Here is a 14,116-nt window from a genome sequence, read left to right on the forward strand (position 1 = left end):
GAGTTGAACCTTTTACTTCTGTATGGTGAATGGATCATCACATAATGTTTGACAGAGTGAATGGACATCTCTGCACCAGACATGCCAAAGAAAAGAGATCCGAGTCAAAGGAGCAGGCATTTACATTCACTTTAAATTTACAAAAAGCTTTTTTATTTATAATTTCTAATTTTATACTATTGCATGTAAGTGATTATAAAGGCTGGACAGCCCTGCATCATGCTGCTTTTGGAGGATACACTCGCACAATGCAGATAATTTTGGATACTAATGTGAAGTGTACTGACAGAGTGGATGAAGAAGGGGTATGTGTTAACATTATTTGTTTATTGTCTGCTGTTACTTCTGGATAAAATGTCAGGGCTAGGCTATTAGTAGATTTCCACTGTGCATTATATGTGCAATATCTTATTTCCTGTGGCAGACTCAGTGCTGTTATATTTCACCACTTATAAAAGATTTCTTGGATAAATATATGATTGCTGAAATTTTTATCCAATTCTTTTAAGTGGGAGACAAAGAAGATTAAATATTCTAATAGAAACCATGAAACACTGAATGTATTAGACTTGCCCCTCTTGACCCCTATACAGTGCAAAAATATTTTAGCAATGTAGCACAAACATTGGTAATGCAAATTTAAAGACCTTACACAGATGTGAAAAAATTTGGTTATAAATTAATAAATATTTGTTCCTTTGTCTTAAATATCATTATGTAGTGCCAAGAACCAGCAGTTTTGAAGTTGTTGGTATTTATTTCCATATTTATTTAGGAGCAAATGTGTCATTAAAAGATCATCTAGGTCAGAATTTTTTGCATTTGACCATATTATCAACTATAGCTCATTAACATATTGTTTGAAATCCACTGCACACTGATGTCTAACAAAAACAGCACCTATCTTGCTCTGGAGTTTGGAAAATGCAGTGTGTATTAGGTCAAGACAGAATCCCTTTTTTGGATTGAAGTCCTCTTGTATAAACCTGTCCCATCATAAATACAGGGCGATCCTTTTAAAGAATTGCTTAATTCCCAACACAGAAGCTGTTATTAATTTTTCTGAGAACTGGTGTTGAAAACATTTAGAATTACTAAATTAGAAACAAATCTTGGCTATAAATTTATGAGAAACCTTAATTTCAATTTATGAGAAGTCTTTAATTTCAATCAGAAAAATCTGTGTGCATTCAGAACTTTCAAATGTCATTTTTAGTGCAACTTGATTTCTAAACCACTGATTCCTTTACTTCTATGAAAATACCAAAGAAAAACTAAATATTCCACTTACAAACTTGTGCCCTCAGATTTTCTTGCAGATTTTTTTTGTATGAGCATATCTGGATATAATTGGATGCTTCTCTTCTTGATTTTCAAATGCAGGTGTTCTGTGCCCATACATACTATCATTTTTACCTCTTTGTGACTTGCCGTTCATTAATTACAAAACTAAGAGATATTAATGAATTTACTTTTCTACCTATAGTGGGTTTCTTCTTCAGATTTTGCCCTTCTGTAGCTGTGGACATAAAGAACATATCTATAATCTCTGTCAGAATCTCTGACCATATTCTAGTGTTTAGTGTTGCTAGTAAAAGCATTTGAGACTTGCATCTGAGAAAATCATGTGGCTTTTCAATGTGGGAAAGCACTGAAATGTACTTTTTTAAGATTACTCGTGTACTGCTTCTCTACCCAGAACACAGCTTTGCACTTGGCTGCACGAGAAGGACATGCAAAAGCAGTGAGGTTACTTCTTGACTATGGCGCAAAAATTCTGTTCAACAAAGCAGTAGCTTCTTTTTTCCATGAAGCAATACACAATAGGAGAAAAGATGTGGTGTCTGCCGTCATCTTGCACAAAAGGTAAAGTATAGAGAAAATACTTCTTGAATTTACTTGCCCACGTGTGTTGGTTTGGTTTTCTTAAATGAAATTAAGTTCTGAAAATCTGTAGTTTAATAAGTAAAACTGAGTACTTATTTTAAAATTCCAGAGGTTATGTTCTGTTCTAATGAGCACAAATTAAAAATGACATAATTGTAATGTACATCAAATATATGGCATGTTGTTTTTCATATTGAGTATTTGTTCATTTTCATGTTGAGTATTTGGATTCTGTGTATAAAAAACATGGAGAAGGCATCAGAAATAATTTTGACCTTTCACATAACGCTTTATTGCCTACAATATTTTAATCAAAATGTGAATACAACTGGAATAATTCAAGAGATTTAATTTAAAATCATGATTTTAAATGTTGCAAGTATTTTAAAATGTGGCATTTCAACTGCAGTTTAGAATATTTTAGGTTAAGGTATAGTGAAACCCCACTTTTGGAGTAAAGCAATACACCATTGCCTAATGATAACATCTTTTGGTAAGAGTTACAGGAATACTGACAAGATTTTATTGTATTTATTATTATTTGCATAATTTTGTAACCCAAGATTCCAAAATTCGTTCCTGTTTCATATTTTTTTAGGAGGCCCTAACATATTTGAAACATTTCTGTTTAATTGATAACAGAATTTAACATGAATCATTCTTACAGAAGTGTCCAGAATATTACTCAGCTACTCCCCAGACAGCTTTGTTTCCATTTAATAGTGCATAAAATTAGCACATTATACGTTATACTTTTCAATATCTTACATAAAACTCAAATATTCTAAAAGTAGTTAATTTAAACCAGATGTAATTAATTAATTTTCCATTATCTGAAACAACTTTCTGCAGATGGGAAGAAGCTGTTGTGACTTTCTCTCACTCTTCCAGTGCCAATAAGTGTCCTTTGCTGGAAATGGTTGAGTATCTTCCTGATTCATTTAAAGTAAGTTTTCTGCACATGTTAAAGAAATGACTTCACAAAATAACCTTAATTGTATTGCATTCATTTTTATGCTTGCTCTCCAATACATATTATTAAAAAATAGAAATAAATTTTAAAAAATATTTAATAGTATTTTAGTGATAGTCTCTGTTTGTCCAGTTGAAGTTCTTCAGTATTAGAAAAGTTCCTAGCTTCCTGAGATCAATCAAAATATAAAAGTAATATTAAAATGTAATGAAAGTCATAAGTTAATTGGGTTCAAAATCATCTGAGATACTTTTACTGTCTTAGCTAATTGCCAAATGAGACAACAGAAATGTTTTCCAATTAAAATAGCAAGTGGTACGCATGCATTCATAAACTATTCGTACTTGTAAACTAGCATGTAGCCTTGTAAACTGCATTTATATTTAACTCCTACATGAAAACTCTGGAATTTTATGTCTTCAAAACATACATCACAAAATCTGACCAAGTCATCACTTCTGTTAACTGATTGTTGTATTTGATGGTCATTTTCTTCTGGTCTAAACACATTCTTTCTTTTGAACATTGTCTATATCACCTTAATTAACTTTTCTGTTCATCTGCTAAGCTGGTGTTGGACAACTGCATAATTGAGTCTTCAGAGGAAAAGACAAGTCGAGACTTTTATGTAAGTAGATGAAAAAGTCTGGGAAAGTACAAAACATGTATATTTTAATGTACAGGTCAAGCTTATATATGTAAGGTATCATTGTAGGTGAATCTCATATACACAGAACACAGGAGACAGATCTTGTTTTGTCCTTTGGACTGTAAATGGTTTGAAGTTCAGTTTCTGTAATCTTCATTCTTACATATTTTAATAAGTGTGACAATTAACTTCTACAATCCATGAACTGTATCTATGCTGTGTTAATTTTTGCAATCAAGCTGGGTAACAGAGGTTATGGGTATTTCAAAATAGCAGTGAGAGAAGACACATAATATCTACTTATGCATATTGAAAGTATGCTTATAATAAGTAGTGGTTGTCATCAATAAGTTAGAATTCAACATGTTTCTTTGTTTTGTAAATACTTGTCCAAAATCTTAAGCAGTAGATTCCTTTTAATGCAAGAGAGACATGAATGTTCTCAGTTATGTTACCTTTGAAACCATATTGAAAACCACCTTATCAATGATCATATTGGAATGTGTCCACATCATTAACAGAAAACTGCAAATTTTTTGCTACTGCACATTTTATTTATATTGTATTATCAAAGCCATACAGCTTTTAAAGACAAGCTTTTCTTTAAATTCAGCATTAAAACAAGTCACAGTTATGAAAATTACCTCTCTTAATAGTAACATTTTAGCAAGAAGTGTGCACGTTCTATTTTAAAATTCAAAGTGGCTGTTCATTTAAGCATCTTGCCATCTCAAAAGTGTATCTTGATGGCATGAGTTCAGCTAACAATGAATATACATCTTGATTCTGACTACCTTGACACGATATGCTTTTTTTTTTTCTCTAAAGGATAAACTTTTTGTATTAAGAACATCATGTAGGATTGAGATGATCTTTTGCATTATATTTAAATTTTGGTGTATATGTGTTATACAGATTGAATATAACTTCAGATATCTTCAGTGTCCCTTGACACTTAACAGGAAAGTAAAGGATGGTGAAGATATTTTCTATGAACCACTTACGATTTTAAATGTAAGTTTACTCTGACATCATTGCCTGCTGTCTTGGTTTAGATAAAATATTTAATATTTCTTCTCCAAAGCCTATAACTCTATACATTAAAAGTATGTTGAAATTAAGTATGGGCCAAAGTTCTAAGTAATAAATAAAATTTAGATAAAACTATGAATGCTCAAGATATTGTGCTGCACGTGCAGGTAGTACATCAAAGAAAACTACACTCCAGGAACTGTAGTAACCATGCACTGGAATGTAAGGCACTGCAAAACCTGACAAGCTGATTTGTTTCATATGCTGATTGCAAAATACTTATGATGCCTGAAACAAATTTGCTAGTTTTTTGCATTGTCAATCTGTCAGCTCATTTTTTGTCAGAAAACAAATTTTATGGCTTAATATGTTTAATTTTTGGGATTGCTGTTGGCAAGTAGTTGTTATACTGTCTAATAATAAATAAATTATTTTCTCATTAAATGTAAAAGTGTGGCCTCACAGGTATTGTTGAAAATAGTCTGTATAATTTCTGAAGCTTGAAATAGACTGACAGAGCCCAGCAGAGAAGCTGAATGCCTTAGCAGGCAGAGAGGGCAAGATAGTGATGGGTTTGGGCCAGAGTGCTTAATCAAAAGAACTTTGCAATATGTTTCACACATTTTACTTTTCATTAGGCTAAAAAAGGTGGCCTAACCAATTATGCAAGCACTTTGCTTGCCTAGGTGAATTCAGTTTGACCCTTCTGTTATTTATGTTTTGCAGGCCATGGTGCGCCACAATCGCATGGAGCTACTTAGTCATCCTGTGTGTAAAGAATATTTGCTTATGAAATGGTTGGTCTGTTTTAGTGGATATATAATATAATAGTGCATTTCAAGATAAAGACTATTTTGCCTGAAAGTTGTTTATTAAAATGTACATATTTATAGAGTTGACTGAGAAAATGTCTTTCCCATAAAGTAAAACTTTGTATTTAGTGAAGATTTTTTGATATTTACAATAAAGACAACTACTATCTTTGTTTCCTCTTTATTGCAAAAATATGTAATAAGGTTGCCAAGGTAAAAGTGAAAGGAACAGTATTTCAGAGTGGCAAATACACTCTTGTCCACGTAAGTTGACAAAATACACCACATAAGTGATTAACATCTTCATCACAAAGGGATATTTCAAGAAATGTTTATTTCCTCATCTTGAAGAGATAATTGACTGTTCAATTTGAATGCATGCTCTTCTACATTTGAAAAGTCTTTTAACTCTTAACGTTCTCATTTTCAAGGATGGCCTATGGGTTTCGAGCACATTTAATGAACTTAGGCATATATTCTCTTGGTCTCATTCCCCTGACTCTTCTGGTCACTCACATACAACCAGGAAGACCTTTGAATGGAACAGAGCTTTATGAAGCAAGACCATTAGAATATGAGGTACTTTTATTAGTAGTTACAATACGTTTCAGATTTTTATAGCAAAAAGGTATGATTATTTAAATAAGTTCTAAATTAATTTATGATCTAGCAGCTCAAAGGAATAAAACTGAAGTATATATTTCTAAACATTCAGCAGTAACTGCAGATAATTTTCAGTTCTCATTTCTTATTTTTATTATTTTTCTGATAAATTTACATTTGGTACATGGTTACATAGTTTTTCCCTGAAGTGAACAATATTTTAATACTGAAGAAAAAAGATTCACATGAGAGAAAAAACATAGAACTGAAACAGGAACACAAAAAGAATATGCTAATAGAAATATGAAATAAAATAAAGGATATAAAAGGTTCATAAAGATATACTGATATATGAAAAATCATGAGAATCAGAACTTGGATTTTACAATAAATATTAGTAAAACAGAATATATATAGTTAGAAGTACATGACAAACCTAACAGGGTTACTTTGCTTGGTAATATCATGTATATATGACAGGTAGAGATGAAATTAACATTTCTTTAATAATTTCTAATTTCTTTTGTGTTCTGATTTTTGTTTCAGGACTCATACTTCACAAGGGTGTGTATGTGTTTAGTTTTAATTATGAGTTTACTGGGCATCTGCAAAGAAATATTTCAGCTGATTCAGCAGGTAAATACTTAGAGAAATAACATTAATCAGACACTGTGCTTGCATGGTAGTTTGTATGATATTGGAATTAATCTGTTTTTTTCCTGATTAGAAGGGAAATGTCAATTTATAGTTTTTAATTTATATATATAATGATTAAAACTGATAAGAGAATTTTAATAGTTTATTGAATTCAGTGTTTTAATGACGGATGGCTTGTAAATATTAACATTTCTCTCTTAAATCCTAGAAATTGAAATATTTGTTGGATTACTCCAATCTACTGGACTGGACAATTTATACTACAAGCATAATTTTTGTGTCTTCTTTATTTATTAATACCCCAGCTCATTTGCAGTGGGAATGTGGAGCAATTGCTGTATACTTGTCCTGGATGAACTTCTTGCTGTATCTTCAACGGTAAAAATTTTTTACAGGCTTTACAATAAAATATTTTGATATTTTGAGATATTTTACATATCCTAAACTGATCAAGTTTAAGAGTCCCATTTTGTATTTTTTTTTTTCAAACTGTACAAGTTTCCAGATTAGGACCATAGGAATTTTTTTATCTCTGATGAGCTGTAAAATCGCAACACATGTTATAGCAATTATAGAAACAACAATATTTATTTTAATGTTAATTAAGCATGGCCATGCTTAATTTATCTTCTTAAAAATCATATTTCACTACACTCTATAGACTTTGACTTTAAAAAAACCCAGAAGGATATGAATTATGAATCGCATAAGGAAGTCAGGTTTTATGAATAATACCTGGGAGAAGGTAAATTCCTTTATCATTTCCCATATTAAATGGCATGTCTGACTTTATGTCATAGTGTCCTGTAAAACAATTACAATTGATGATATTATTTCTTCAGTTGACATCATATCTGTTTATTGCCCTTAATTATCTTAAATCTTGTCACTGGTACAATAGTGTCCAAGAGTTATGAACTGCAGAAGAGCTGGGTAGAGGAAAAAAAAATAATTTGGGTGTAGTGCTTAAGACTAACAAATGAAACACATTTGTGTCTGAGCAGGACTGCGTGTGGTCACACTGCATAAATATTCTTCCAATTCTTATTGTATATATGCACTAATCACCCCCATGAAGTCTTGCAGACAAACATAACATTTGCTGATTAATTTCAGGGTTGTTTTACTGTAGTAGGGATGTTTAAGGACACAGTTTGTAAACAGAGTTAATGTCAAAGACAGTATCTTTATGGTCTTGCCTCTGCTGCAAATCTTGTCCTCCTCCCCATGTCTGATTAGAGGACCAATGAATGGGTGTGTCCTGTCTGCTCTGGGCAGAGTGGAGGTTGAACCTAAACAGGAAAAAATAAACAGATGATTGCACAACCTTTCTTCTGCTGTTGGATTAAATGCCTTCCTGGCCTGACTATTTTTTCAAATGTTTAGCAGTAGAACTCTACACATGATTTTTCTAACTCGTTCAGGTGGTCTTTTCCCAAAGCAAACTGCGATTCCATTGACTTCAAGTGAATTTTGCCTAATAAATGCCTGATAAGTAAGAGAACATCAGGTTTGCTTTATTTCCAGCTTGACCAATCTGGCACATAATGTTTCAGAGGGAAAAACATACATAGGAATTTTCACAGTTGCTACTGTAGCAGCATAAAAAATCTCTTGGTCCCTGGATTTGAGAGAGGACATGAATTCCCAAGTTCAGGTTTGCAAGAAAAAGTAATTTAATCTGCTTTATGGTAATTCCTGTTCTGATATTTAGTTTTTGTGTTAACCAAGAATAGAAGAAGCTTGCCAACAACAGATTGCTGTTGGAAACACAGATGTTTTAAAATTATTCTATTCTCCTTCTCTTCCTGGGCAGCATGTTTCTTTCTGTTTGTTTTCCATTCTTTGTGTTACACTAAAACTACATAATGTCATTTGTTTCACATCTTGTAAAAAGTGAAATCTTTTAAATCAGGCATGTGGCTGCTAGGTGGATTATGGTGCCAGTTGTCCTTCGTTCTGGTTGCTACTTTGCTTTGAGAAGCAGAAAAAAGTTAGATAATTTGCTGATGTTTTTGTTCTGAATGCAGCAGTAATACAATACTGCCTATGGAGACAATAAATGCTATCAATAGAAAATACTATCTTGAAAGTTGTTTTTGTGCATTAAAATATAAGGTTATGCATTTTAGAGTTGCTGTGAGTAGGATCACTTGCACTCTTTTGGATGTGAAAGTAGAACAGGTTTGTTAGCCCCACAGAATCTCTCAGAGGGGCAGTGTATCTTTCCACAGTATAAGATCAACATTACTTACTGCCTTACATAAATAACTAAAAGGGACTCTAACTTCAATATTTAATGGTTTAGGGGTTAGATTTGGCAGTGCTAGATTAATGGTTGGAGTTTATTATCTTAGAAGTCTTTTCCAAACTAAGTGATTCTATGACTGATTCTATATGTTTTTTTGTTTACTTATTGCCTAGATTTGAGAACTATGGAATCTATGTTGTGATGTTCTGGGAAATTTTGAGGACTTTGATTCGGATTGCTGTGGTTTTCTTTTTCCTGATACTGGCCTTTGGGCTGAGTTTCTTTGTCCTTTTGGGTTCACAGGTTAGTTCAATACTATAGTTACGTTTTTATTGTTATAAATATTATCTTTGACAAAGCATCTCAAGACTTTATTTACAAATTCCATCAGTTGGGTTTTTTCTTTATTTTTATATTTCTTTTTGCAGCAAACATACAGCACACCTCTGCTTTCTGTAATGAAGACATTTGCAATGATGCTGGGAGACATTAATTACCATGATGCATTCCTTGATCCTTTACTCAGCAGTGAATTGCCATATCCATTCCTGAGTTACACAGTTCTCATTATATTTACCTTGCTTATTCCAATCCTTCTTATGAACTTGTTAGTAAGTATAAGCTATTTATTAATACACAAAAGTGGTTAAACATGAGTATATATAGAGATTTCTATTGTACAGAATTACTGCAGTGACAGCCACTCATTACTTAACAGATATTTTCAGTAGCATATTAAAATGTCCCCGTTCTCTGCACTTGTTTTCCATACAGTTTATTGCTTTATTTTCCCACACCTCACTCCTGCAGGAGTATCTTGTACACCTTTAGGTAATAACTGTGATGGAATTTGAATTGAAGCTGCAATGTATTATTCTGAGGTATTGATAAGTAATATGGGGGAACAATGATTTTTGTTCAATCCCTTGTTGTATCAGAACCTAACAATAGCTTAAATTAAAAAAATACAGCCCAAAAAGCCCAAACTCAAATCTTCACTGCACAGAAAACAGCAATCAGAAGTAGTGATAGAACTAACAAACCTGACCTGAAAGTTTAAAATCAGAAAACGCAATAATGGTGAAAAGGGGGAAAAATATGTAATATATCTTCAGCCATGTTCCACTGAATATAATTTTTATTTAGGAAATCACATTTTCACTTGAGCTGAGCAATAAAAGTCAAACACTTCATGTTTTTTAAACTTGTTTATTGTGGCCATGATTGTACTTAATCAAGAGATCAACCAGTTTCTTAACATTACAGCAGTAATGAATAATGTAATAAAAGGGATGTTATTCTTGGCAAAAGTAGCACTTCAATGCCTTACCAACAAAGTATTGCCAGTAAAAACACTCTCTACGTGTATTAGTACATACTTTCCAAATATACAAAAAATGTTTCCAATTTCAAGTGAAAAAGTAATTTAACTCTAGAATATTTTTTATTTGTGTGAATGAGAAATACAATTGAAATCACAGACTGAAAAAAAAGATAATGAACTATTTCTCTTTCTCCTAGATTGGCTTGGCTGTTGGTGATATCGCTGAAGTACAAAAATATGCTGCACTCAAAAGGATTGCAATGCAGGTGAGAAACAGACCATGAAAGCTTCAAATGTTGGAAGTATATATCATTGCTAGAACACCATTTAGATAATTAGTTGATTTGCCATCACATTCTCAACTATCTTACGATATCTGTAAAGCAAATTGGTGAACATGGCATCTTATTCTGAATCTCATTTTCATTCATATCAGTCATTGCCAAGGAGGTGCAAATGCTTTCTTAAGGAATTTTTCAACAATCAGTTTAAGCAATTCTGAGTTTTTCCAAAACCAGAATCTCAAAATCAGTCACTGCAAAGCTTGAAACTGCAGTTTTCTCTAGTAGAGAACCTATACAGTACACAAGAAGAAGGTACACAAAAGTCAAAAGGATAACAAATTCATTCTGCTGTACTAAATTCTCATTCGTAAAAACAGTGCACATCTGTGCGGGGAAATTAATTCTGCTAAGTTACTCAATACTGCTATGACTATGTAGTTTCAGTGTTTGGGCTGGACTGTTCAAATATTATGCCACTGTTTGCAGTGTGGGGTAGTGCTAGTGAATTGAATATAATGGCAGGATTGTTATTTTCATACATAATGTGTATTTATCTTAAGACAACATATCTGATTCTAAATGCAAAACCACTTTTAGGTTAATCTTCATACCAACTTAGAGAAGAAGCTGCCATTTTGGTTCTTAAGTCGGGTGGACCAGGAATCAATCACTGTATATCCCAACAGGCCAAGATACTGTGGATTTATGGTAAGATGGTGAATATTAGCTAGAAGAATTCTGACCAAAAAGGGATGTGATTGACTTTGTACACACATTGCTAAGGACATTGTGTTATTAACTGACATCAAGGGAATTGTGATTAGACTTTGACTAAGGTCTAATAAATCAGTTTGAGTGCAGCTGTATTCAGATAAAATTAGTGTTTGAGTACTCAGTGAACTGTAACTTTATTAAGTAAGACAAGTTACAAAAGATGTTCAGATAAAAGTAGAATTACTCTCTTTTGGCTTTTCTTCTTTTATTTGAGCTATTTTTGATAGACTGAATTTTCTTATAAAACAAATGTTTTAATGTATAAGAAAATAACATCATAACAGAAAGTCTTTTGAATGTGAACACTATGTGAAGACTTAACTGTTCACATATATAATCTGTTGTAAGATTATAGGATCTATTTAAGTTTGGTTCCATGTTTTGTTTAGAGCGTGTTCCAATATTGCTTTGGGTGTGAGGACTCTACCACATATGCACAGAGCCCTGATACAACACTAGAACTGGAAGTTCTGAAGCAGAAATACAGGTATTTTTTGTGATATTTTACAGTTATAAAAATAAGTAGAACCAATATTACAAACATGCAAAAAAGTCTTTTAAAGCTTTATACTGTATCTAAAAGGTAAAATTCCATGTCCCCAGCCCAAACCAGCACATATTGTTGCTCATTTAAGTGATCTGAAATAATGGGGAAGATAGATTTTAATTTTAGAATTTTGAAATTGGAGGTTTTCAACGGTTATTTAGAACTTCCAAGTGATGTAATTCCAATTGGTTTGCAAGTACACACAATCTGTTACAGACTTTCCACTGGGTAAATCAGATTTAGATTTTTTTCCCCAAAGATGCATTGGTGTTGATTCTCTCTTGAACAAAGCATGTTTCCCAAAGCTTTGGAAGGAATTCTTTGTACTTTCTTGATTTACTTGTCATATCTACATATCCATAAGACTGGTTCCAAAAAAGCTTACAATGACTGTACAACTAGAAAAATGTATTCTCACTCAGTCTCTATTTCCCCTGCATTTGTTTTCCACCATTTTTTATTTTCCCTTTTTTTAATCTACCAGATTTTTGTCTACCTGCACAGATTCACATTGAATATTTTTTTTTAACATGTAAGATTTAGCAAGAGTTGAAGGATGGTGAGACTACACCCTACAGATATAGGAAAATCATGAACTTTAGCAAGTCTTTCTTCAAATGCGTGCTACATCAATATGTTATAAAACAGCACAAAAGAGATTCTTTCTTGGTTGGGATTTTTTTTTCCTACAGAGAAGGAAGAAAACTATCATTTTATAATATTATTTGCAATAGAGTAACTAGTGACCTTATCATTATGGAAAGTCTTTTTTATTACTCTGAAAATGTTGACTGAAAATTCTTACTATGTTGCCAGTGTGTTTTTACCAGAGTTCAAAACAAAGTTCAGGTACTACTGGAGCTAGTGTCAGTGCTGGGTGTACATATTTTTGCATTTTGGCTTGGGGCAGGGTTTCTTTTGCTTTGCATTTTATTCTTGTGGTTTTCACATATTTTAAGATGTATTACCATTTCTTGCTTAAAAAAAGTCAACAAAACAATGAAAAAACTAACTACACTCAAAGCCCCCCAACTGTTCTTGACAAAGAATTTTTTCAGTCACACCAGATTTCATGTTGTAATTTTGTGAGTCCAAACATTCAGAAAAATAGATTTTCAAAATATCTGTTTGGTAGTTTTATAATGACAGTTTCTAGTCACATTTCCCATTTTTTTCACTGTTCCCTTAGAGATAACAGATACTCTGTTCTGTATGTGTGATGCTAACTTAGTTTAACTACTTAATTGCATCAATTGCACTTTGGATAGCACTTTGAAAAAGATCAGTAAGTGCCTCATCAGTATTTCTCATATGATGTAAAAGTACTTGTGAATTTCACTAAATGCTTTTGGTTGCTTTATTGCCATTGCAACTATGGCCTTTTTCTTGCCAGACAAAGAAATAAGTCAATAGGAAAAACTTTTGATAGAGCAGTCAACAACTTTATTTTGAGAGTGAAGTTGCTTATATTTTAACGATATATGAAGTTACTTTTCACAAGAACCACGGACTTGTTCTTTAATCCTATTTCCTGTAACATGGAGAAGTGCTTCAGCCTAAAGAATTAAATGTATTCTAGATAATAGTCTTTGTTAGCATAAGGTTTTAGTTAAGTGCTGTCAGAAGGGTGAAGTACTGTCAGTTTTTGGATATGTAATTTTAATGACTTCAATGTCCTTTAAAATCAAATGACAAAGCCTGATGCATATTTATTTGTTTGTTTGCTTTTTAGGCTCAAAGATATATCAACATTGTTGGAAAAGCAACATGACCTCATTAAACTGATTATCCAAAAAATGGAGATAGTGTCAGAGGCTGAGGATGAAGACAGCAATGATTTATTTCAGCACAAATTTAGGAAAAGGCAGTTAGAGCACAAGAATAGTAAATGGGATACAGTGTTAAAAGCTGTCAAAACAAATGTACCTAACCCAAGCACAGAAAAGAACAACAGCTTCTTCTAGACTTGGCTATGATATCATGTTGTATTATCATTTTGTTCTACTTTAGGGTCACTTCTCTTATTGTCTTTGCATAATGTTAATGTGATACATCATGTACTCATAAAAAAAGGCCAGATCCAAAACCAGGATGCAGGTGCTCAAAACAGTATTTGAAGAGACTGAAGATGTCTACATCCAAAACTGTGATCCTAAAAGTGACTGGCTAATCAGGAAAGTGCCTAACTCAACAGGGGCCAACCTTGCTGTACTGGCAGCTCCCAAGGCCTCTGTCTAGATCTGTTCCTGGATTTGGCCCTAGTACACTTAGGTCTGTATGTAATTACATTATTTTCTGTTACGAATATTTTTAGAATTTCTAA

The 14,116-nt window shown here is 32.6% G+C and overlaps 1 protein-coding gene across 1 annotated transcript in view; it reads left to right on the forward strand.

Moving 5' to 3' along the window:
* The window catches only part of TRPA1 (transient receptor potential cation channel subfamily A member 1), a 30,024-nt gene extending 16,267 nt beyond the window's left edge, over positions 1 to 13,757 (forward strand). The window contains exons 13-27 of the mRNA XM_021530612.3: positions 191 to 305; positions 1,700 to 1,866; positions 2,740 to 2,833; positions 3,429 to 3,488; positions 4,425 to 4,523; positions 5,268 to 5,338; positions 5,785 to 5,932; positions 6,503 to 6,592; positions 6,822 to 6,991; positions 9,038 to 9,167; positions 9,293 to 9,475; positions 10,386 to 10,454; positions 11,070 to 11,180; positions 11,636 to 11,733; positions 13,526 to 13,757. Coding sequence (XP_021386287.1) covers positions 191 to 305; positions 1,700 to 1,866; positions 2,740 to 2,833; positions 3,429 to 3,488; positions 4,425 to 4,523; positions 5,268 to 5,338; positions 5,785 to 5,932; positions 6,503 to 6,592; positions 6,822 to 6,991; positions 9,038 to 9,167; positions 9,293 to 9,475; positions 10,386 to 10,454; positions 11,070 to 11,180; positions 11,636 to 11,733; positions 13,526 to 13,757 — 1,837 coding nt within the window. The remainder of the gene's footprint in view (positions 1 to 190; positions 306 to 1,699; positions 1,867 to 2,739; positions 2,834 to 3,428; positions 3,489 to 4,424; positions 4,524 to 5,267; positions 5,339 to 5,784; positions 5,933 to 6,502; positions 6,593 to 6,821; positions 6,992 to 9,037; positions 9,168 to 9,292; positions 9,476 to 10,385; positions 10,455 to 11,069; positions 11,181 to 11,635; positions 11,734 to 13,525) is intronic.
* The last annotated feature ends 359 nt before the right edge of the window (positions 13,758 to 14,116 follow it).

Source organism: Lonchura striata, chromosome 1, assembly GCF_046129695.1.
Source record: "Lonchura striata isolate bLonStr1 chromosome 1, bLonStr1.mat, whole genome shotgun sequence".
Taxonomy (NCBI): domain Eukaryota; kingdom Metazoa; phylum Chordata; class Aves; order Passeriformes; family Estrildidae; genus Lonchura; species Lonchura striata.